At 45.6% G+C, this 23220-nt stretch overlaps 1 protein-coding gene and 1 long non-coding RNA gene across 2 annotated transcripts; one reads left to right on the forward strand and one right to left on the reverse strand.

Moving 5' to 3' along the window:
* Positions 1-1446: 1446 nt before the first annotated feature.
* LOC309521685 (uncharacterized protein) lies at positions 1447-18833 on the reverse strand (the record flags this gene model as incomplete). Its single annotated transcript, XM_082204397.1, has 11 exons — positions 1447-6555; positions 6652-6703; positions 7016-7120; positions 7360-7443; positions 7537-7645; positions 7767-7846; positions 7986-8102; positions 8252-8283; positions 8398-8477; positions 15279-15433; positions 18828-18833. The coding sequence occupies 11 exons, from the start codon at positions 18831-18833 to the stop codon at positions 6530-6532; spliced, it is 846 nt and encodes a 281-aa protein (XP_082060523.1). The 3' UTR covers positions 1447-6529.
* LOC309521201 lies at positions 14018-14605 on the forward strand. Its single transcript, XR_014214558.1, has 2 exons — positions 14018-14140; positions 14303-14605. It is a non-coding gene; the product is annotated as an uncharacterized lncRNA (long non-coding RNA).
* Positions 18834-23220: the final 4387 nt, after the last annotated feature.

Genomic DNA, 23220 nt, shown 5'->3' on the forward strand with positions numbered 1-23220 from the left:
AAGAGATGTTTAGATTGCCTTGGTCATTTTTGCAAAAAGAAAAGGGGGTCTGGATATAAGTAGGAGAGAAAGGAATATATTAGCATTCATTTAGAATGCTTTGGGTCACTTACATAGCAGAGGCCATGGCCTTCCTCTTAATTTCTAATGAAATCTGCATGATCCATCAAGAGAGGACTGTTAGTGCCAGTTCATATAATTGCTCAGAGAGAGATGTAGCTTTTATACTTTGCATGAAAAAGGTCCCAAGTTGTCTCTGGCACCTCCATATAAGAGTGGGGAGAGGCAGTGTGGTGTAGTGGTTAAGAGCGGTGGACTCGTAATCCACCCTAAACCCTACACTTAACCCTAACTACTCCCCTATGTAAAAAATAAAAATATACAAAATATATACAGAATATGCACAGTTGTGCACAAAAAACAAAAATATTAAAACAAAGAACAGAAGACAAGACTTGCTTTGAATGGCAACCTCAGAGAGAGCTACACCTTTTGTGGCAAGGAGGGCATCCCAAAGATTCACGGCATAAAAGTTGCAGCAAGGGACTCCTTTCTGTCTCTGATAGAACTGCTAGCTGAGGGCTCAGAATGCTTGCCTTCTCTCCATCTCTCAGCTACCTCCATTCTGGTTAACATATTGAGTGCTTACGCTCTGTGTACTCTGATATACAGATCAAGAACAAGTTCTGCGAGGAACTAGACCAGAATGTCAGGAGCCTGCAAGCACCTTCTTGGTAGTGGTGCCCGCCCTGTGGAACGCCCTCCCAGCAGATGTCACGAACATGGTATGCTCTACGAAGGCAAAACACTCAGTGTCCTGGAGACATCTTAGATCTCAGGTCACTGGCACCAGCTGGACTGGATTGTCACCAGGCGATTGCACTGAACTGTGTTGGGAGCCAGTGTAGTATAGTGGTTAAGAGCGGTAGTCTCGTAATCTGGTGAACTGGGTTCGCTTCCCCGCTCCTCCACATGCAGCTGCTGGGTAACCTTGGGCCAGTCACACTTCTCTGAAGTCTCTCAGCCCCACTCACCTCACAGAGTGTTTGTTGTGCGGGAGGAAGGGAAAAGAGATTGTTAGCCGCTTTGAGACTCCTTAGGGTAGTGATAAAGCAGGATATCAAATCCAAACTCTTCTTCTTCTTCTTCTTACTGCCACATGGAGCTACCACAGCACTGACTGCGACATGGTCACTCCCTGGTGGTGAGCAAAGAAGACCTGTAGCCAATCTAAGGTTGTGCACTTTGGCAGGAAGAACCAGCTGCACCAATATAACATGAGGGACACCTGGTTCGCTGGTAGGGAAAAGGGTCTAGGGATCTTAGTGGACCACAAGCTTAAGATGAGTAAACCTGAGAGTGATGCAGCAGCAAAAAATGCTAATTCTATTTCAGGCTGTAACAACAAAGGTGTCCAGGTGAATGGAAGACAATAAGACAATGAAATTCAAGACAGTAACAATTTATTGTGCATTTATTCATAATCCATTAAAAATATTTATTTTTATTCCATTCTCTTCCAGTTCTTTTTCTTCTTGACACGTGGAGTTACACAGGGAGTAGATCATATATCCTAAGGAACGGAAAAACCTAAAATTCCGTGAGATCTTTTGAGGCAAAATAATGTTAACAATTTTCGGATCTCTCTCTGTCCCCTGCCCTGTCCTGTCTTTTGCAAAAGCAAAGGTGTCAGCCCTGTGCCCAGACAGCAAGACCCTCCCCCCTCAGCCTCCCTGAGGTGGTCCAGAGGAAAGAAGAGCAAGGCATAAGGCACCAGCTGGGCTGCTGGAGTTGCCAGGAGGAGGCCTACAAAATACCACCCAACCATCTTAGGGACTCCACTCTGCATCTGTGTAGGGTTTACTCGGGAGCCTTGTCTTCCCCTGAAGCCATCCGATGGGATCCCTGTCAGTGATTGTAAAAAAAAAGGAAAGGGTTCTGACCTCCCTTTGTCTCCTCAGACCCTTGTCGGCATAAAAGAGTCCACAAGAATATCCTTGCAGAGTGCTTTCTGCTTTTATTCTTAAAAGTCTTTGTGCAAAAGCGACTGACCAACTGCACACACCTCAACACTACCAGCTTTCACTAACTAACCAACCAACCCAACACCAAACTAACATTTCTCTCTATATATACAACCCGGTGCAGACTGCTGACTCATGCTGACCCAGCTTTTTTAAGCATTAAAGAAACAGCGGCCATTTTAGCCGTGACACCCCTTCTGTTTCTTAAATGCGAAAAACCCCAACAGGTCAAATACATACATACATACATACATACAGTACACTATGTACATAAACCCAGTTTTGTCATCAATTAATTATGACATGTTGCTGGCAAAGGCTTGGTAAACAAATCAGCAATATTATCCTGTGATTGACAATACTCCAGTTTGATTACCCCACTCTGTACACAATCTCGAACATTTGCATGACGGATAGCAATATGTTTTGATGCGGATTTCATTATTTCCGAGCCCGCTAATGCAATGCACGATTGGCTATCTTCATACACTTGGATAGGCAAATCTACTTTACAATCTAAATCTTTTAGTATCTGTATAAACCACATGATTTCATTGCATGCTAGCGACAGGCTCCCATATTCTGCCTCACAGGATGAGGTCGCAACAAATCCTTGTTTCTTTGACCTCCATCCAATTATGGAATTGGCAAACATCATAACCATTCCACTTGTAGATTTTCTAGTAGCTACACAGCTTCCCCTGTCCGCATCAATAAATACTTCTAGTTTTTCGTCTTATGTACTAGATATCTTCAAACATACATTTAATGTCCCCTTTAGATATCCGATAAGCCCTTTCAAAGCACACCAATCGGCAGTACTGTGTTTAGATACATGTTGGCTCAGAACATTTGTAGCACATGCAATGTCTAGCCTTGACCACTGGCTTAAATACAGCAGTGATCCTATTTTTGAGTGATACAACTCAGGCTAATCAAATTCATCATCACACACTGTCTTTGGGAAATCTGGTGTCATGGGAGTCTGAACTGGCTTGTAGTTTTCCATGCCAAACTGCTCTATCAAACGAAGAATTTTCTCTTTCTGGCTCAATAGGAAGCTTCCATCAGCTTCCTGACTTACTTCTACTCCCAAGTAATTGCTTACAGGCCCTAAGGCTTTAAGCTTAAACTTCTTTTCCAGTTGACTTGTGAGCTTCTGGATCTCATCTGTGGAACTCCCTGCTACAAGCAAATCATCAACAAAGGCTAAGAGCAGTAGATATTTGTTGCCTGTCCCCTTGGTGTACAGGCATGGATTAGCCACACTCCTTTTAAAACCAAGTTTTACAAGGGCTTCATTTAAACACTGGTTCCAACACCTTCCACTTTGTTTGAGACCATAAACAGCCTTTCCCAAACGCCAGACTGTACAATTCCCCTCTTCAAACCCAGGGGGTTGTCTCATTAACACTTCATGGTCTAAATTTGCATGCAGATATGCAGCATCAACATCAAAATGGTGCACTGCTAATTGTCTTGCAGCAGCAATAGAGAGCATTAAACAAAAAGTTTCACTCTTTACAGTTGGAGAAAACACTTCATCATAACTCTCCCCTTTAATCTGAGTGAACCCTCTGGCTACTAATCTGGCTCAAAAATGTGGTTCCCCAGATGCAGGGGTTTTCCTTTTACAAACCCACTTGCATGACACCACTCTGCCACCAGGTGGCGGCATTATGACCTCAAACAGTTTGTTACGTTTAAAAGAGTCCATTTCTTCTTTCATAGCTTGTTCCCACAAAGCACGTTCCCCAGGGGGTAAGTCTAAGACTTCATTATAACTTTGTGGTTCCACACAACTTACATTGCATATTCTCACTCCTCCTAAGGTCAAATGCTGAGGAGGTACACCCTTGTTTGAACGCTGGGAGTGCCTAGGCACAGCTACTTCTTCCCCCCTTATCTCTGGCTCTTCTTCCTCTTCCTCTAGAGAAGTATTATCTATTGCCACATCTTTTGGAGAAATCTGTGCCTCCTCCTCATCCTGCTCCTGTGTTGCCAATGGCTGAGAAGAAGCCTCTTCTCTTACTTGCAGAGGCAGTAGGCAATCTGGGTTGGCATGGATCGCAGTCCATCTGTCCTGGTCAGCAAAGTCTGTGCTTCGTGACAACCACGCATTCTGTGCATAAATTGAAACGCCACCCTTTGCCATAGGGCTGATATCCCACAAACCGCAGTCTCTGCGCTCTAGCGCCCCCTTTCTGGCGCTGAGCTTTGGGGATATTTACATGTGCCCAAGAACCCGTTATAGAGCATTGTCCACTCTGGTTCTTTCCCAAACAACACAAGATAAGGAATATATTTTATAGAGCTAGACCAGGTTCTATTAATCAAAACGTTTGCTGTAAGGAAAGCCTCACCCCACAGCCTATGGTTGTTACCCAATCCTGCATCCACTAGCAGGCAATCCTTTACTGACTGTATTACAGCCCCACGTCTTTCACACAGACCATTTTCAGCAGGGCTATAAGGCTTAGTCAAACGGTGAGTGATCCCCTTACGTCGCAACCATGCTCCAAATTGTTTGTTCAGAAAATCTGCACCCCTATCTGTTTGCAACTGCACAACAGGGCGAGTGAAGAGCTTTTCAGCTTGGGCAACCCATTCTCTGAATGTGGGGAAACACTCAGATTTCTGCTTTAACAAAAACAACCAACTAAAACGTGATTTATCATCTGTTACCAGAAAAGCATATCTGGCGCCCCCTTCAGTCTTCTGTGGAAAAGGGCCTATCACGTCACAATGGACAAGTTCTAAAACCTCTTTAGATACTCTGTCACTTTTAGAAGCCACAGGCTTCCTCTTAGATTTGGCCATTTTACATACATTGCAATCTAGGAAACAGTTACAGCTATTTACTTTTAGGTTCTTGCACACATTTTGCATCTCTGAAAGCACACGGAAATTGGCATGGCCCAGTTTTCTGCGCAGTTCATGTACACACCCCTTATGAACTGGCAAATTATCCGGAACCACCTGGGCTGCTTTAACAGGCTTGTCCTGCATTGCATATAACCCATTTTCCAACTTTGCATGGCCACATACCTGAGTTCCATTCTTTATCAGACAACCATCCTGCGTGAACTTAACACTATACCCTGCATTAATCAAACAGCTTACAGACAGTAAACAATAGTCCAAACTGCTGACAAACAGTCTCTGGTAGAGTAGTGTTGAAGCACTGCAGGAAACATGTTCCCTGGCCATCAATCTTGCTTCTATGACCATCAGCAAGATAGATTGAGTCTTTTCCATCAGCTGGCTTCCCCAGGGTCTTAAAGTCCTCCCGACTGTTGCAGATAATCCTGCTGCTACCAGAGTCCAGCAACCATGTTCCTCGAGGTACCTTCCTCTCCTCTCGAGAAAATGCAGACACAAGATGAGCAGAACGCGTGTTCTTCTTCCCTGAAGAGAACCCCTTCTGCTTACATTTCTGCATCAATTGCTGTCTCTGCTCCATGTCGTCTCCTGGAGGTCTTGCCCTGCATTGACATTGGAGATGCCCGGGTTGGCTGCATCTATAGCATCTCCTCACCGCCATGCCCAAGTCCCAAACTTGGCGTTGCCCCATTGGCAGATTCTGCTGCTGGCCCCCTCAGCTGTAACTCCTCCGCTCTGGGAGTTCAGCCTCTCTGTCTGACCTTCTTTCTGCTTCTTCGGTCAATCTTCCAACCACATACTCAAGGGTCAGATCTCAGGGACGCATACTCTCTATGCTGTTAATCACAGGCAACCAACTTTCAGGCAAACTTGAAAGGATAATGTAGGTTTGATCAGTTTCATCTTAATGCTTACCTCTCTGTTGTAGTTGAAGAAACAGAGATTTCAGTGTTTGAAGATGAGTTGCCAAACTCTCACCTTCTTTCATAACAGTCCTGAACAGCCTTTTGGTCAGAGAAATTATAGTTCCAGCAGTTTCTCTGACATGCATTGCCCTTAATAAATTCCAGCACTCAAACGCTGTGCTGGCATTTGCTACATGCAATAACTGAGAGTTGCTCAAACACAGCATAATTTGGGCACGAGCCCTTTCATCCAGCCGTCTTTTCTCAGTAGAGTCCCGTCTCAAAACCTCAGTTTCAACACAGTCCCATAGTCCATCTCTCCTTAACAACTGCTGCATTTTTATTGACCAACTCAGCCAGTTGCTTTCTGAGAGAAGTTCAAAAGGGATGCCTCCCCCAATATTTACAACTTGGGAAGACTGGAAATCTGCCATCTCTGCTGGTGCTTGCTGAGCCCCTTCTGTGGGGTCTCCAGCAATCTCTCCTGACTCTCTCTTTAGAGTCCGACTGGACAGTCCTGGCTGGCACTCACCGGCTTCTAGCTGCTGCCTCTGTTGACCCTCAGGTCCTGCCTGGCTCTGCAACTGGTGTAGCCGCTCTGTGAGTCGCCTACTGTGGTCCTCTAGCAGTTCAAACTGTTCCAGTAGCCAGCACTGAGTGCTTTCCTGATCCTCAGTCAGATCCTAGGCGCTCCAGCGTCGCTGCAGACAGTTACAGCTATATATCCTCGATGATGATGTCATCTGGATGGAAGAGAATGAGAAGAGAATGCAAATGCAAATGAGATTTTCCCACAGGCCTTTAGTCAAGGGGCGCTGTCTCTAAGGTGTGGGGCTTACCTTCTTTTGGCTTCCGGCGGAAGCACGCCAGTTCCGGCCGAACGACTGTCATCTGCAGAGGAAAGAAAAATCGGGGTCAGATGGGAGCAAGAGAGCACAGAAGCAGCGCCAAGTCAGGAAGGATGGGTCTCCCTCTGTCTTGGGCCCAGTCCCTTGTTCCAGAGGACCTCCCTGGGCCCTGCAGCCTCCTGGGCAGAGGTGGAAGGGCAGCAGCAGGAAAGGGGGCAGGAAAAGCCTCTGGCCTCATCCTGACCCCCAGGTACACACCCCCTCAAATTCTGCGCTAAAGATCACTTGGGGATGTGATCTTGGGGGGGGGGTGGAAGTAACCAAAGAAATGAATAGAAGAAGGCAAGGTACTTACTCTGAGTTTGGGATATTTTCTGGCAATGGCCAGCAGCAAAGAGATGCTGCTGGCCGCAAGTTGTTGTGCCTCCCCACTTTCCCCCAGGGCGTATCCTCTGAGGTCCTGCAGGAGGAAAGAACATTTCAGAGTCAGGGGCCAGTCTGGGCCAAAGCGGCCCCCACTGCCCCCACCACGGAGTCCCTGGTACTTCTGGACCATGAGGGGTTGCCAGCTTTGGTCTTGGACCAAATTGGGGGCCAAACAGGCTCTGTGCCCCAGAAATGGGGCAGTCCATTGGGTAAGGGACGGGGGGGGGGGGGAAACAACCCTAAAATCACCCCGGATGCCATAGGGACACTTACACTGAGGAGTTGGAGGAGGGTGCCAGGGCTGGGTGTCTCCATGAGAAGACTGCCCAGCAGAAGCCGGTAGTGCCTCTTCAGTTCCTGCGGGAAAAGAGAGAAGAGAGTTGGATTATGCAAGGGTGTGATGAAGAGGAAGAAAGAGCCTGTGAAGGGAAGTCAAAACAAAGGACATACTTCTCTCTTCTCCTCCTCCTCCTCCTCTTTGGCCCCACACAACACAGCCTCCAACATTCTGTGCAGTATGGCACTAATCATGTCAGTGGTGAATCTGGGCCTCATCGTGCTGCAGAAATGAAAGGGAGAGGGTTAGAGTCTCCCTTGCCCCTTTCTCCCTCCCGCCTGCTCTTTCCCCCTGGAGTTCTCCCCCCCCCCACAACCCCATGGACGCCAAAGACCCCACTCACCTTAGCTGGAGGAGGGCCTCCAAGGCAAGGGCCAAGGTCAGGGGCCGATCCCTGAAGTGCTCCAAGGGCCCCAAGATGTCCTGGAAGAGAACAGAGGAGGAAAATCAGCTCTGACCCCAAACACCAGGCTTGGCTTTGCAGGGGAATGGCAACCCCATGGCCTAAGCCAGCAGGGTCCTCCTCCCCACAGATGCACAACCCCTTCCCCCCACCACTCACCAGAATTTTATGGGCTGTCTCCTCCTTGGAGCACGTCAGGGATCGGCACCCCCTGAGCTCAGCTGCCTGGCAGCTGTTGATGACCCCCAGGATGTAAAGCTGTTCATCCTCTAGCAGCTGAAATGCAAAAGTCAGGCTGTCAGTTCCTCGTGAGGGGAGGGCTTCTCCGCATCTGAGAGTGCGGAGTGAGGGGCAAAGAGCCCGGGGGGCAGCGGGGGGCAGGTCTGAGGGATCCAGTCCCTGCTCTTGTTTTCTCCAATACTTACCCCTGGGGCTGGGATGCTGAACCGCAGCAGCACTGCAACCAGAAGGACAGGGGAAGAAGTGAGTCCTCTTTTGCATCCTTGGACTAGTCGCCCCCCATGCCCATCCCTGCCCTCCTCTGTCCAAAAAAGGAGGGCCACTGGCTTACCTGGTGCCACGGGCTGCTCTGTGTCTGGCTGGGGGGCCACCCTGTGGCAGCGCCTGAAGAGGCGCCTTAAGCACCTGATCCTAGAAGAGATGAGCGGAAAGAGTGACTCAGATGCTGGCAGCCCCAATTCTTGGGGGGTGTTTGGGGGTGAGGAGGGGCGTCTGGAGAAAACAGTGAACCACTGCAGAATTGGCAGAACAGAAATACGTATGTGGAGCCTAATTGATCCTTGCCGGCCCACTCTGACCAATTCCTTCCATCTCTCTGCAGTTCAGTGACCTGAAGGGGCATCATCAGAGCCTGAAAGAGGCAGCCCAAAGCATGAAGGGCTGGCAGAGAGAGAAAGGAGGTCCCAAGTGCTCTGGGTTCAAGAGCTACTGCCATGTCAGGGCCCAGAGAGCCTGGCCCCCTCATTCATGAAGTCAAGCAATGTATAAATTTCATGAACCATTGTTACCAGAATTTTTGGAAAGGGTGGCGGGGGGTTTCGCCCTCCAGCAGGCACCATACCCCACTCCGACTGTACCCCAGATCAACACCTTCACGTCTGCAAATGTCCCCACAAAAGACATCCTGACACAGTCCTTTCCTTTTTCTATTCCAAAGGCTGCCATAAATAAGGGTAGAACATTTGCCCTAATGAAGGCTGAGCCTTTCGCTCGCAAGGCGCTCAACCAATCCGCTCAGACTATCCAAATATCCAATAGCAACCAATGAGCGCCACGAAACAGTGCCCTCCAGCACAAAGCACTGACAACAACAACAGAACAAAGCACACAGGCACTGCAAATCACACAGGCACTGCAGCTGCCGACCAGCCACGGCCTCTGCTCTACAAGTAGGAATTCCCACTGGGAAAAGGGGAAAGTCAGAACCAGCCATGAAAACCATTCTTGGTCCATTGAAACTAGTCTTTCAAGTTTCAGTCTAGGCTCTTGAACTACCAACCCAACTGTACGCTTGTGAAACATGGACCACTTATAAACGCCATCTCCAACTCCTTGAAAGATTCCATCAATGGTGTCTCCGAAAAATGTGACACACCACTTGGGAAGGCAGGCGAACTAACACCAGTGTCCTGGAAGAAGCAAAGATCACCAGTGTTGAAGCAATGATTCTTCAACACCAACTTCGTTGGACTGGTCATGTGGTTCAGATGCCTGATGATCGTCTTCCAAAGCAACGACTCTATTCCAAACTTAAAAATGGAAGGTGTAATGCTGGTGGCCAACAAAAGAGGTTTAAAGACTATCTCAAGGCCAATCTAAAAACATGTTGTATAAACAAAACATAATACAAAAAAGAATAAGAGAGGCTAAAATCAAGCATTTACAAGCAGAAATAGGCAAACAAGAAAAATTATTAGCGAAAACACCAAAAAAGAGATCGCAAACCAAACCATTAAAATATTACAAACACAGCTCTCAACACTCTTAAATGATGAAATAGAAAGAAATATAAAATGGATGAACAAAAAGCACTTGAATTGGGAAGCTGACCAGGTAAATTACTTGCATGGCAGATAAAGAAAAGACAAATAAACAAAGTAGTATATGAAGGAAAAGCAGTGGAGACGGAAGAAGGAATAAATAAATGCTTTGTAAAATACTTCACCAATCTATATAAAAAAGGTGCAGAAACTCGACAACAAATTATAAAATATCTTCAAGGAAAACAAATCCCCAAAATAGGTGAAAACAAAGGGAAGCAGCTAAACGCACCAGTAACAACAATGGAGATACAACAAGCAATTTCCAATCTTAAACCGGGGAAGGCTCCAGGTGCAGATGGACTATCCGCGATACACTACCAAAGGTTAGAACAGTGTTTTTCAACCACTGTTCCGCGGCACACTAGTGTGCCTTGAGATGTTGCCTGGTGTGCCGCGGCGGCGGCGAGGAGAGGCCGCCCAGCACGGGGCTCTCGCCGTCTGCCTGCCTGGCTGCCTGCGAGCTCGTCGGGCAGTGCCTCCATCTGCAGCGCCCGCCTCGCGGCTCTTATCTGTTTAACCTTGAAGTCCCCCCCCCAGCGCGCTCTCCTTCCTCGGCGCTCCAAGCGGCGCTCCGGCTCCAGGGGGCAGAGGAAGAAGCTCCCGGGGCTCTGGCGTGTCCTCCCGGGCGAGCGCCATTCGAGAGCCGCGAGGCGGGCGCTGCGGACGGAGGCGCTGCCCGCCGAGCTCGCAGGCAGCCAGGCAGGCAGACGGCGAGAGCCTCGCGCTGGGCAGCCTCTCCGGGGAGCGAGAGGCGCCGAGGAAGGAGAGCGTGGGGGGGGGGACTTCTAGGTTAAACAGATGGACGTTGTGACCACAATCAGTTTGAATCCCTCTTTTTTTTCTAAGAAAATAAACATTTTACTGTTTTTAGGTATTCTCGTCTTATACCCATTCATGCAGTCCAGTGTGTTTAAAGAATAATTGGGTAAACAGGGTGGGAGCAAAGCACCCCTTTGGAATTATCCTGTGAGAGGATGTTATTTTAAAGCACCTGTGTGCCAATTTGGGATGTCTGTAGAGTTTATTTTTCCACATTATAAAAATATGATACTCTCTCTTCTCAAAGGCAGATGTAATATTTTTAACAAATATTGTCATGAGTAAAAATAAGCCTAAGGTTTAAAAAAAAAAGTCAAATTTTCACCCACTAGGCGGGCGCCGGACTGTGTCCACCCTATTTCCCATCCGTCCTGGGTGGGGATCAGATCGGATGGGATCGGATGAGAGCGGACAGGCGGTCTGCTCTCATCCGATTCCCCATAGAGAGCAGCGGGGCTCTGACATCTCCCTCTCCGCACACAGTGGTGGTGTGCCTCGTGATTTTTTTCATGAAACAAGTGTGCCTTTGCCCAAAAAAAGGTTGAAAAACACTGGGTTAGAAGATGCTATAACAATGCCTTTAAAAAAATTAATGAACGAGATCATGCAAGAAGGAAAAATACCAAAGTCATGGCAAGAAGCCAATATTGTATTACAGAGGTGCCTCGCAAGACAAAATTAATCCGTTCCGCGAGTCTCTTCGTCTTGCGGTTTTTTCATCTTGCTAAGCACGGCTTAGCGGCTATTAACGGCTTAGCGGCTTTAAGAAAAAGGAAACAAACTCGCAAGAACTCGCAAGACGTTTCGTCTTGCGAAGCAAGCCCATAGGGAAATTCGTCTTGCGGAATGACTCAAAAAACGGAAAACCCTTTCGTCTAGCGAGTTTTTCGTCTTGCAAGGCATTCGTCTTGCGGGGCACCACTGTAATTCACAAACAAAGCACAGCTAGAGAATGAGTTAACAATTACAGACCCATATCATTATTAAATAATGATTATAAATTGTTCGCGGGGATATTAGCAAATAGGCTGAAATCGGTCCTAAAAGATGTAATAGACCAAGAGCAAGTAGGATTCCTCCCAAATAGGCATATAATGGCAAATAGGAGAATAGTATTTGATCTAATTGAATATTTGGAAATGAGACCCATCAAAAAAGCGGCGTTTATGCTAACAGATGCCGAGAAGGCTTTCAATAACCTATCAAGATCTTTCCTTCAGGAAATAGCAGAAGCAGTAGGACTGGGTGAAAACTACTGCAGAGCAATAAACACAATATATGAAAACCAGCAGGGATGTTTAATAAGAAATGGTGAAAAGACGGATCCTTGAAATATAGAGAAAGGTACCAGGCAAGGATGCCTGCTTTCACTGTTCCTTTTTATACTAACTTTGGAAATCCTGATTTTAGAAATAAAGAAAAAAAAGAGATAAAGGGAATTACATGAGGCAAGGATGTTTTCAAAATTAGAGCTTTTGCGTACAATATTATATTAGCACCTGAGGAGCCAGGAACCAGTCTAATGAAAGCATTGAGGATAATGAATGAGTTCGGGAAAGTAGCAGGCTTCAAGATAAATATGTCCAAAACAAAACTTATGGTAAAAAACATACAGGAATTAGAAAAGAGTAAACTACAGGAGAAATTGGGTTTGGAAATTGTTACAAAAGCAAAATATTTTGGTATAGAATTGATGATGAAAAATATTAATCTATTTGGAAACAATTATGAAAAAGCCTGGAAGGAAATTAGAAGAGATCTAGAAACCTGGAGTAGATTAAAGCTGACATTAATGGGGAGAATATCTATAATTAAGATGAATGTTTTACCCAAAATGATATATTTGTTCCAAACAATACTAATAATAATGAAAGAAAATTGTTTTGATGAGTGGAGAAAAGATCTAACAAAATTCATATGGCAAACCAAAAAAACCACGCATAAGGTATAAACTATTAACAGATAAAAGGGAGAGAGGAGGACTGGCATTAAGAAATCTAAAATTATATTATGAAGCAGAATGTCTGGTGTGGCTAAAAGAATGGGTTACATTGGAAAACACTAGTACTTTAAATCTAGAAATCTAGAAATGCCTACCTAGCATACGAGAAGGTTAAGGTACATAATGGCTTCAAAAATCATATACTCAGAAATTCATTGTTTAAAGTTTGGAATAAACTTTAAAGTTTTAAAGTTTTGGAATAAACAGCTATTAGAGCCACAAATCCCTTTATGGATCTCTCCATTAGAAGCCCATGCAGTTAAAAAACACAATATGAATCCGAACTGGGCAACATATAGACAAATACTGGAAGAAGACCAAGGAAAGTTAAAATTAAAAACATATGAAGAATTAAAACAATATGGGATGGATAATTGGCCATATATACAATTAAAAAGTGTCTTTAAGGCAGATCAAAGAAAAGGTTTTGCCAAAGAACAATAGCTATTTAGCACCATTATATTTCAAAACAATAGGAAATTATTAACAAAAATTTACACTATTATTGGACTATGATTTGATGAAGAGGTAAAAGAAATAATGGTCAAATGGGCACAAGATATCGGCCATACTATATATTTAGAACAATGGTAGAAACTCTGTCATGAGGATATCCGCTTTGCCCACCAACCCGAACAGATAAGCTTTGGGATTTTTTTTATCAAGGGTTTGTTTAGCATTTTCTTAAGTTCCTCATGTATTATTCCCCAAAACTTCTTTATTTCCTTGCAACCCCACCACATATGAATTATCATTCCAAGTTCTTTGTTACATTTCCAACAAAGGCTGGATTTGAATTTATAAATTTTGGTGAGTTTAACTGGTGTTAAATACCACCTGTAAAACATTTTAACCAAATTTTCCTTTATCGTATAGCAGGTGGTAAAGCGAATATCCTCGCGACAGAGTTTCTCCCATTGTTCTAAATATATAGTATGGCCGATATCTTGTGCCCATTTGCCCATTGTTTCTTTTACCTCTTCATCCATAGTGATTGTTCTTTGGCAAAACCTTTTCTTTGATCTGCCTTAAAACACTCTTTTCTGCTCAGAAGGAAGATGGCGACCAGAGGAGGCACTTGGGACATGGCTAGGGGCAGCCATCATCCCTGAAGCATGAGACCACGTACACAGCAACCCTTCTGCCAGGGTGATCATCACTGCCCTCCTGGTCTCCGAGTGCCAGACAGGTAGCCATCTCAAGGACAAGAGTGGATCTGAAGGAGGTGAGGACAGGTGACCCCACCTAGGCCCGAAGTCACCCCCCGCAACCGGGCCTCAAACTGTCCAAAATTCCTTTTCTTTCCTCTAAAAAATCCACAGCTAAAGTTTTCCTCTGTTTTCTCAGAGGATGCTGTTGAAAGGCAAAATGTTACTCTTTTATCAGTACAAGAGAGCTTCAAAAAGCTAATGAACAGACTCTGTCAAGCAGTGGCGTAGCGTGGGTTGTCAGCACCCGGGGCAAGGCAAGTAATTTGCGCCCCCTAACCCGTGGATTTGCGCCCCCTAACCCTAACCCCCAGATGTTGCGCCTGGTGCGGCCGCCCCCCCTGCACCCCCCACACTACGCCACTGCTGTCAAGCAAGCCTGAGAACTGAGTCTTATCTCACTCTAGTTGCAACATCTTGAACACGCTGAACCGCAAGGCTCCTCGACCCACCCCCCTATGGCTTCTCATCCCCCTTTCCTGGGAAGAGTCCAAAAGAGTCCCAAGACAGGAGCTTTCTGTTCATGCTCAGAGGCAGGACTCTTGAGGGGGAGGAGAAGGGGAGGGAACTGGAAGGGGAATATATACTCTGTGCAAATGGCTGTGAACTCGTGCTTGTTTTGTGACTATATCACACTTGCTCCTTCTACCAGCCGGATGGCAGAATAAAGCTTTTTCTCTGAAACTATTCCTTGAGTGTCTGTTGACTCCCATTTCCCTTTCCCGGGCGCAAAGCTCTTCTCACCCAAGGCTAAAAAGGCTACAGATCCAATCTACATGGATTGGGGACTTGGCCAGGACAATAGGGGGTCCTCAACTTGGCTGGGAAACAGGACCATGTATATATTTTTCTTTGTTTCACTGAATGGGTGTAAGGTGGAGGTCAAGGGAGGGACAGGGACAAACCAGAAAAACCTCCCAGTTTGTGACACCACCCCCCCCCCGGAGATGAAGAGAAAGGGGTGCTACTTACAGTCTGCCCATGCCGTCCACAGGTGTGCACAAAAAAACAAACAAAAAAATATTAAAACAAAGAACAAAAAATAAATTAAAATAAATAAAAGTGTTAAAATAAAAGAATAAAAGAAAATCAAAATAGATCAAATCAAATAAATCAAATAAAAGTAATAAATGAAATCAAAATCAAAATAAGAAAACAAAAAGAACAAAACACTCCTCCTCCTCCTCTTACTCAACACCAACTGCCACACCAACTGAAACCGCCACCTCTCTCCTCAACTCCTCACTAACCCACAATGGCCGCCTGCAAGTCAGTGGCTTTTAAAGGAGAAGCAAGAGATGTCACAAAGGAGGGCGGAGCCTTGCCACCGTGGCAACCCCCCCCCAGGACCTGGCCCCACCTGGCCCTTCCTGAGTGGTGATGCTCCTCTGTCAGAACTCGGAGGCACCTGCTGTTCCGCCTGCAGAATGCTCTGATCCCAAACTCTCTAGCCCTACGACTGGCTCTGCCACGATAAATCCATTTGTTTCTAAGGTGCTTGGTGCCTCTCTTTTTCTACGTTTGCTGCGGGGGGCTTAATCATATCACTACCCTTCTGCACTCTGTGGATTAAGCAGGGCATGGATTTGAAAGCATTTGTAACTTCTGCCACATAATTTTCAGGTGGAACTCAAATCGGGAGAGAAAAGGGTAAATGCAGCCTGCTCTTTCCATGTGGGGGGCACATTTCGTGGTGCATGCAAGTTGAATGGTGGGCCATAACATTAAAGGCAGGCATGTTGCGGACCTGTCCAGCCTAAGTGGGGAAAGGAACCATCAAATTCGCTCATAAAACCTCTCTGGCATGGGAGCACATGAATTCCAGAGCCATGGGCACATGAATGCTCCACAGTCTGTTGTTTTTCTGCGGAATTCACATTTGGAAATATGCCCAGTCACAAAGAGCACATACCTGCTTCTTTCCAAAGGAGTGCTAAAATCAATTAACAAGTCCCCAAAGAGGCAGGCCTGTTCCAGTCCCCACCTCAGATAGTCTCAAAGGGCGAGGAAACCAGTGCAAATTTATCTGCAATTTCAGCAGAAGTTGTGTCTCAAGAGTGCAGCAGCTAACTTTTGGCTGACAAAAATTCTGGCACCTTGGCTGAGTGTCCTGGAGCATGCACAGAAATCCTTGACCTCCAAGGGGGATGTAGCATTTCAAAGACCGCAGGGCAAATGTGCTCCTGATCTAGGAGTCTTGGTTGACCACAAACTTGACATGAGCCAACAGTGTGACGCGGCAGCTTAAAAAGCCAATGCAATTCTGGGCTGCATCAATAGGAGTATAGCATCTAGATCAAGGGAAGTAATAGTGCCACTGTATTCTGCTCTGGTCAGACCTCACCTGGAGTACTGTGTCCAGTTCTGGGCACCACAGTTCAAGAAGGACACTGACAAACTGGAACGTGTCCAGAGGAGGGCAACTAAAATGGTCAAAGGCCTGGAAACGATGCCTTATGAGGAACGGCTAAGGGAGCTGGGCATGTTTAGCCTGGAGAAGAGGAGGTTAAGGGGTGATATGATAGCCAAGTTCAAATACAGTATATAAAAGGATGTCACATAGAGGAGGGAGAAAGGTTGTTTTCTGCTGCTCCAGAGAAGCGGACACGGAGCAATGGATCCAAACTACAAGAAAGAAGATTCCACCTAAACATTAGGAAGAACTTCCTGACAGTAAGAGCTGTTCGTCAGTGGAATTTGCTGCCAAGGAGTGTGGTGGAGTCTCCTCCTTTGGAGGTCTTTAAGCAGAGGCTTGACAACCATATGTCAGGAGTGCTCTGATGGTGTTTCCTGCTTGGCAGGGGGTTGGACTCGATGGCCCTTGTGGTCTCTTCCAACTCTATGATTCTATGATTCTATATGCAGAATCATGTGTGGGGAACCTTTGGCCACCCCAGCTTTTGCTAGACTGCAACTCCTGTCAACTCCAGCAAGCAGGAGTTCAGCAACATCTGGAGGGCCAAAGGTTCCCCACACCTGAGCTAGAGACTGTGCAGGTATCTGTGGATTCTGGAGTCCCAGAATTCGCCTTAGGTATTTTTTTTTTTATGTTAGTGACTTCACCTGCCTAATGCTGCATAGGGGGTGACCTAGGATGAGATGGCTGGCAGGAACTCATGCTATGGCCTGGCTGACTTGCTTGCACAGTAAACGGGAGACGAGTACTCAGTGTGTAATCTGATCACAGTGAAGAACGGTCACAAATTCCCCAAATCTCTTGCTAAGCAGCAAAACTCTGTATTGCTGCGTCTGCCTGCTGGCATTCGCAGCAGAAAGCCATTCGTACTTCTGCCTCTGTTCTGGTCTCTGAATGGAAGCATGGTTGGTATCCCACTACTGACACCAGTGTCTGTTGACCCTCAGCTGTGGATTCCAGAGTTTTGCAGGAATGGGTAACTTAGCAGCATTTTAAGCAGCTCTTGTAAAGTTGGAAAGGACCACAAGGGTCATCTAGTCCAACCCTCTGAAATGCAAGAATCCTTTTGTCCAACGGCTTCCACCCTGGGATTAAGAGTCTCATGCTCTACAAACTGAGGTGTATGTTCTGGTTTTAAATAAAAATAAATTCAGCTGATCTTAAGAAAGACCCTCAGCTGTGGATTGTTGGTTGACACTGCAGGGGTGTGTGAGAGACAGTACAGACCCTCCAAGTGTCTCTACTTTCCAGGGACAGTCCTGGATTTACAGAAGTCATTCTGGTTTCTGATTTGATCCCTATTTACATCAGAGAAATGTTGGAGGGTGTGGTATGATGTCCCTGTTTTCATCAGAGAAATGTTGGGAGGGCATGGAGTCGTGCGATCCTGGAGCCAAGAAGATCAAGTACGGTAACTATGCAACCTTTAGAAGGCAGCTGAAGGCAGCCCAACCCCAACCCCTGCCATAAGTCTCCACATGCAGCTGCTGGGTGACCTTGGGCTAGTCACACGACGTCTCTCAGCCCCACTCACCTCACAGAGTATTTGTTGTGGGGGAGAAAGGGAAAGGAGAATGTTAGCCGCTTTGAGACTCCTTTGGGTAGTGATAAAGCGGGATATCAAATCCAAACTCCTCCTCCTCCTCCTGGGTTTAAAACCCAAAGAACTATTGCCAGGCAGTATAGATGAGGGTTGGGGGATCTCAGGCCTGGGAGACAAATGCAGTCTTCCAAGTTTTCATCTGTTGTGGCATTATCTATTTATTTGTAACAGTACTGTAAGTCACTTTGAGACCTTTGGGTAACAAGTGACCAGCAAATCTAATAAATAATAATAATGTCACCATCATTATCATCATCATCATCTGGGCTTTGGGACTCTCCCCATGTCATATGCTCTTACATCCCTCATTAGCCTTACTTGGGACCCTCCTTGGGTGTTTTTGCCTGGCTGGAATCTGTCCTTGAACTCTGATACAGATCCTTGCCTGCATGAACGGCCTATACACAATAGCGGCTCTGTGTTTGCAGAAAGTAGCCTACTGTACAAATGTTATTTTTACATCCTTAGCCCTACCCACTTTCACCTCTGGCCCCACCCACCCCTGACATGTGTTCATTGCAAAATGGTCCAGAAAGGAATGAAGCCCTCAAGCTAAAACTTCCTTCACCTTCTGGAGTAGACAATACTGAGCTAGATGGACCAACAGTGGTTGACTCAGTGCAAGTTAGTTCCTTTCGTTTGTGAGCAACTCCTACAGGCAAATTGTGCATAAATTTGTGATGGTGTCTTAACATACCAAACAGTCCAAATCTTTGTGTTATGACAGCTTAATCAGAAGCTGCCACATGCTCAGAGTTAAACTGGCAACAACACACCTGGCAGTTCATGTAAGGTGACCCTTAATCTAAGGTTGAGACCGTTTCCTTTTCTTACAAGTTTTCCATGGCTTCAACAACTACCTTTGATTTGATTGAACAGGTGATGCTCACCTGCATATCTGTGCTCCATCACAGAACAGGCAATGAGGTTGAGGGGTGGCCATGTAACAGACGGAGGCAAGGTTACACCAACAACATAATAATGGCCACTTCTAAACCTATCCATGCTTCTTAACCTGATGAGACAATACCACTGTACATCAATGTACACCTAGAGGATTGTGTAATAATTGCAGCGGAAGCTCCACTAACCGCTACAAACTAGCAAATTAAAAAAATCAGGGGTGACGCTGGACCAAAAAAAGGGGGTGGGGTGGGATTTATTTCATTTATTTATAAGAGTATTTCTATGCCAGTATATCATAAAATGTCAGGGCAGTTCTACAGTGTTAAAACATGAAACACAATTTATAAAAAATACAAATAACAAAGTGACTGGCTAATATATATATATATATATATATATATATATATATGGGATTCGGGTGGCGCTGTGGGTTAAACCACAGAGCCTAGGACTTGCCAATCAGAAGTTCAGCGGTTCGAATCCCCACGACGGGGTGAGCTCCTGTTGCTCGGTCCCTGCTCCTGCCCACCTAGCAGTTCGAGAGCACGTAAAAGTGCAAGTAGATAAATAGGTACCGCTCCAGTGGGAAGGTAAACAGCCTTTCTGTGTGCTGCTCTGGTTCGCCAGAAGCTGCTTAGTCATGCTGGCCACATGACCCGGAAGCTGTACGCCGGCTCCCTCGGCCAATAAAGTGAGATGAGCGCCGCAACCCCAGAGTCGGCCACGAGTGGACCTAATGGTCAGGGGTCCCTTTACCTTTTAATAAATAAAAAAAATTAAATAACAGCAAAGGCATGCCAGCATAAAAGGATCTTTAAGAGAAGCTTGAAAATCAAACACATGGAAGACTTTCAAATCTCTGAGGCTGGTCTGTAACCCTGGGGGACAACAGGCAGTGCCCCTCCATATGATCTCCATGACTGAGCTGGGATATAAGGGCTCAGGTGGCCCTTAAGATATCCTGGACCCAAGTTCTTTGGTGGGGGGTTGTATATCAACACAGAAACTGACCTGGTAAGATATAGGCAACCAGTGCTGATGTTCTGGAAGCGATGTCACATGCTGTCAGCTGTCTGCCTGAATTGGCTCAGGAGAAATATACTTCCTGGAATTCATAACAATTTTTCCTACTGAAGGCCAGTTGAAAATTATGCTCTATGAGCCTGTCGACCTGCTGACACTTCCACTTGCTGACCAAAGAAAGGTAAGTTTTGGGGAGAGGATGGTCAGCTCCAAAGGGACAAGCATAATCAAGGCAAATGCAGTCTGCTTATAGCAGGCTATGCCTCCCTCAGTTTTGCTAGCAGGGTTTCAGTCAGAAGTATCCAACTGTGCATGTTCCTCAGATTGAATTCATCTAACTTTCCTAGTAATCAAACAGGCATTCTTTCCAGTTATTCGTTTCTAAACTAAACCAAAGACGAAGAGGCATATTGTGGATTTCTCAGAGAGCCAGCAGGTGGCTACCTTTCCACATTAGCAGACTGGGATTAAGTTTATGCTTTGCTGGCAAATAATTTCCCTTTTCAACAGGGGCTGAGCACACAACCCAGTCAAATTTAAGCCTTTTTAAGCCCTGTTTATTTCCACTGGAGACTTTTCAGCATGAATTTCTTGGTAAACATGTGTAGAATCAAGTAGCACATCAAGGGATGGGGGTGGAGATCCTATTCAGTTCTCATTTTAGGAGAACCCTAATTCTATTTTTTTATAAAAAAATTCCTTCCAGTAGCACCTTAAAGACCAACTAAGTTAGTTCTTGGTATGAGCTTTCGTGTGCATGCACACTTCTTCAGATACACTGCTTCTATTTTTTTATGTCCTGAAACTATTCCCAGAATTTGTACTTCTCAAAATTCTGCAATGCAGTTCTCCATCCAAGTCATGTGTGCAAAAATGTATTTACTAAGGTAAAGTGTGCATAAAAATGCATTTATTTGGTAAAAATAGCACACAAAGATTTCTTATATTGCTGTACAGAAAAGTGCTTGAAGAAACAAATAGGTGACAAGGAGCATGCTGGCAGTAAAGCACACCATTCAGAGTTAAAGTTAACAATTCGCAAAAGCACAATCTTCACAGACTTGGCTGCATGAGCAGAGCAGCTCATCCCTGGTAGGTCTGAACCCATGAATCAGTTGCCGAGACCGAAAGCCCCTGTCTCCCCACAAAAAGCCCTCCATGGCTTTTCCCAGGCAATCAGAGACTGGGCCTGCATGCAGTCTTCCACTGCTCCGCCTGCTTCTGCCCTCTTCTGGTTCTGGGAGACAAGGTATGAGTGGAGCTTGTTGAAGAAGCAGGAGGAGACACCCATGACATCTCTGCCTCCCCATCACCTACTTCAGCTTGGAACTGGGCCTGGCAACTAATGGGCAGCCAGTGCAGAGTCGGGTCAAGCAGATCTTGCCTGATATTAGCTCCATGTGGGAAAACACATTGGAACCACACAGAGGCATTTTAAGTCTATCAGTCACTGTAGGACATGAACATAAGTAGAGTCCCAGTGGATCAGACCAAAGGCCTGTCTAGTCCAGCATCCTGTTTCTGAAAGAGGCTAATGGGAAACCCACAAGCAGGGCACCTGATGGCCTTTAGCTAAGTGGAATTTCTACCTACTTCTGCATCAGTAGAAGAGGCCTACTGCCTTCAAGCATTGCTCATGGGCCTTCCAGAGAAGTCTATTTGGCCACTGAGTGAAATAGGATCTTGAATTAGGTGGACATTTTGGTCTGATCCAGCAGGGGTCTTTTTATGTTCGTGAATTGAAATGCTCCAATCTTCATGGCTGCCCACAGATCCACAAACAACCAGGACTGGCATCCGTACAACATGAAAGAGAAACAATGCTTGTTTCAGTTAAAACCTTCTGGTTTAAGTATATTGCACTGCTAAGTTGGGGAAACAATCCCAAAGTAAATCCGAAACTCAACTGTCACATTGCCAACTAATGTGATTATTACAATGTCATGGTGGCTTTGAAGTTAGCTCTAAATCCCGGGAACAAAAAATAATAATAATGAATCTTAACTTCTAGTTTTAAATATGTTTCTTTTACAGAGGAAGGAGGGCAGAGATTGAACGGTGCCCCATTTGTACCCCAAATGCAAGCAGAAGTAAAAAGCTGTTCACAACACCAAGCAACACGGATGGTATTGGACCCCTAAATATATTGTAATCATCTTCATGGTGTGAAAGATTGATCAAAGGTGAAAAAGAGAGGAAAGCCTACAACATCTGAGGCTCTTTTAGTTTAGATAAAATATGAGTAAGAGGAAGCATGGATGGCTTATGAGAACACATGAGAACATGTTGACATTCAATGAAGCTGAATACTGGAAGACTCAGGACAGATGGGGAAAAGTACTTCTGCATACAGCACTAAGGCAGGGGTACATTTCCGAGCACAATTCAAAGTGTTGGTGCTGACCTTTAAAGCCCTAAACGGCCTTGGTCCAGTATATCTGAAGGAGCGTCTCCACCCCCATCGTTCCACCAGGACACTGAGGTCCAGCACCGAGGGCCTTCTGGCGGTTCCCTCACTGCGAGAAGCCAAGTTACAGGGAACCAGACAGAGGGCCTTCTCGGTAGTGGTGCCCTCCCTGTGGAACGCCCTCCCACCAGATGTCAAAGAGAACAACAACTACCAGACTTTTAGAAGACATCTGAAGGCAGCCCTGTTTAGGGAAGCTTTTAATGTATGATGTATTATAGTATTTTAATATTTTTTTGGAAGCCGCCCAGAGTGGCTGGGGAAGCCCAGCCAGAGGGGCGGGGTATAAATAAATTATTATTATTATTATTATTATTATTATTATTATTATTATTATTATTATTAAACTATGGAACTCATTCCCACAAGAGGCATTGATGGCCACCAACATGGATAACTTTAAGAGAGGGCTAGACAATTTTATAGAGGTAAAGGCTGCCAATGTCCTACCTCTGCTGCTAGGAGGCAGCATGCCTCCGAATGCCAATTGCTGGAAAATAACAAGTGGGGAAATGTAAAGGATGAGCCTGGGAAAACCTTCCACGATCAAGGTATCTCCCCTTCCAGGTAAGTAATGTGCTGCCTTTGGCACACTTAAGTGGATGATTCAATAAGACCCTGGTTAATGAACAGCTGTGTCTGTGTGGAGCTGGAGCAATAATATACGTTGAATGTGTTCTTCTGTGCTGTAATGGTTGATTCTCCCTCTACCAAGTGTTTATCTGAGAAGACCTCCTAAAAAATGCATGAGTTGCTCTAAGTGTCCAGTTCATCTGTTTGACCTTCTTCTTCTTTGGCGACCACTCATAGCCAACTAAGATTGTCTTCCATGAACACGGTCTTAACAGTGACTCCGTAAGTGACTGTGGAGGCCAATTCTGGATCCA

Source organism: Podarcis vaucheri (assembly GCF_965113315.1).
Source record: "Podarcis vaucheri genome assembly, chromosome: 16".
Classification (NCBI taxonomy): domain Eukaryota; kingdom Metazoa; phylum Chordata; class Lepidosauria; order Squamata; family Lacertidae; genus Podarcis; species Podarcis vaucheri.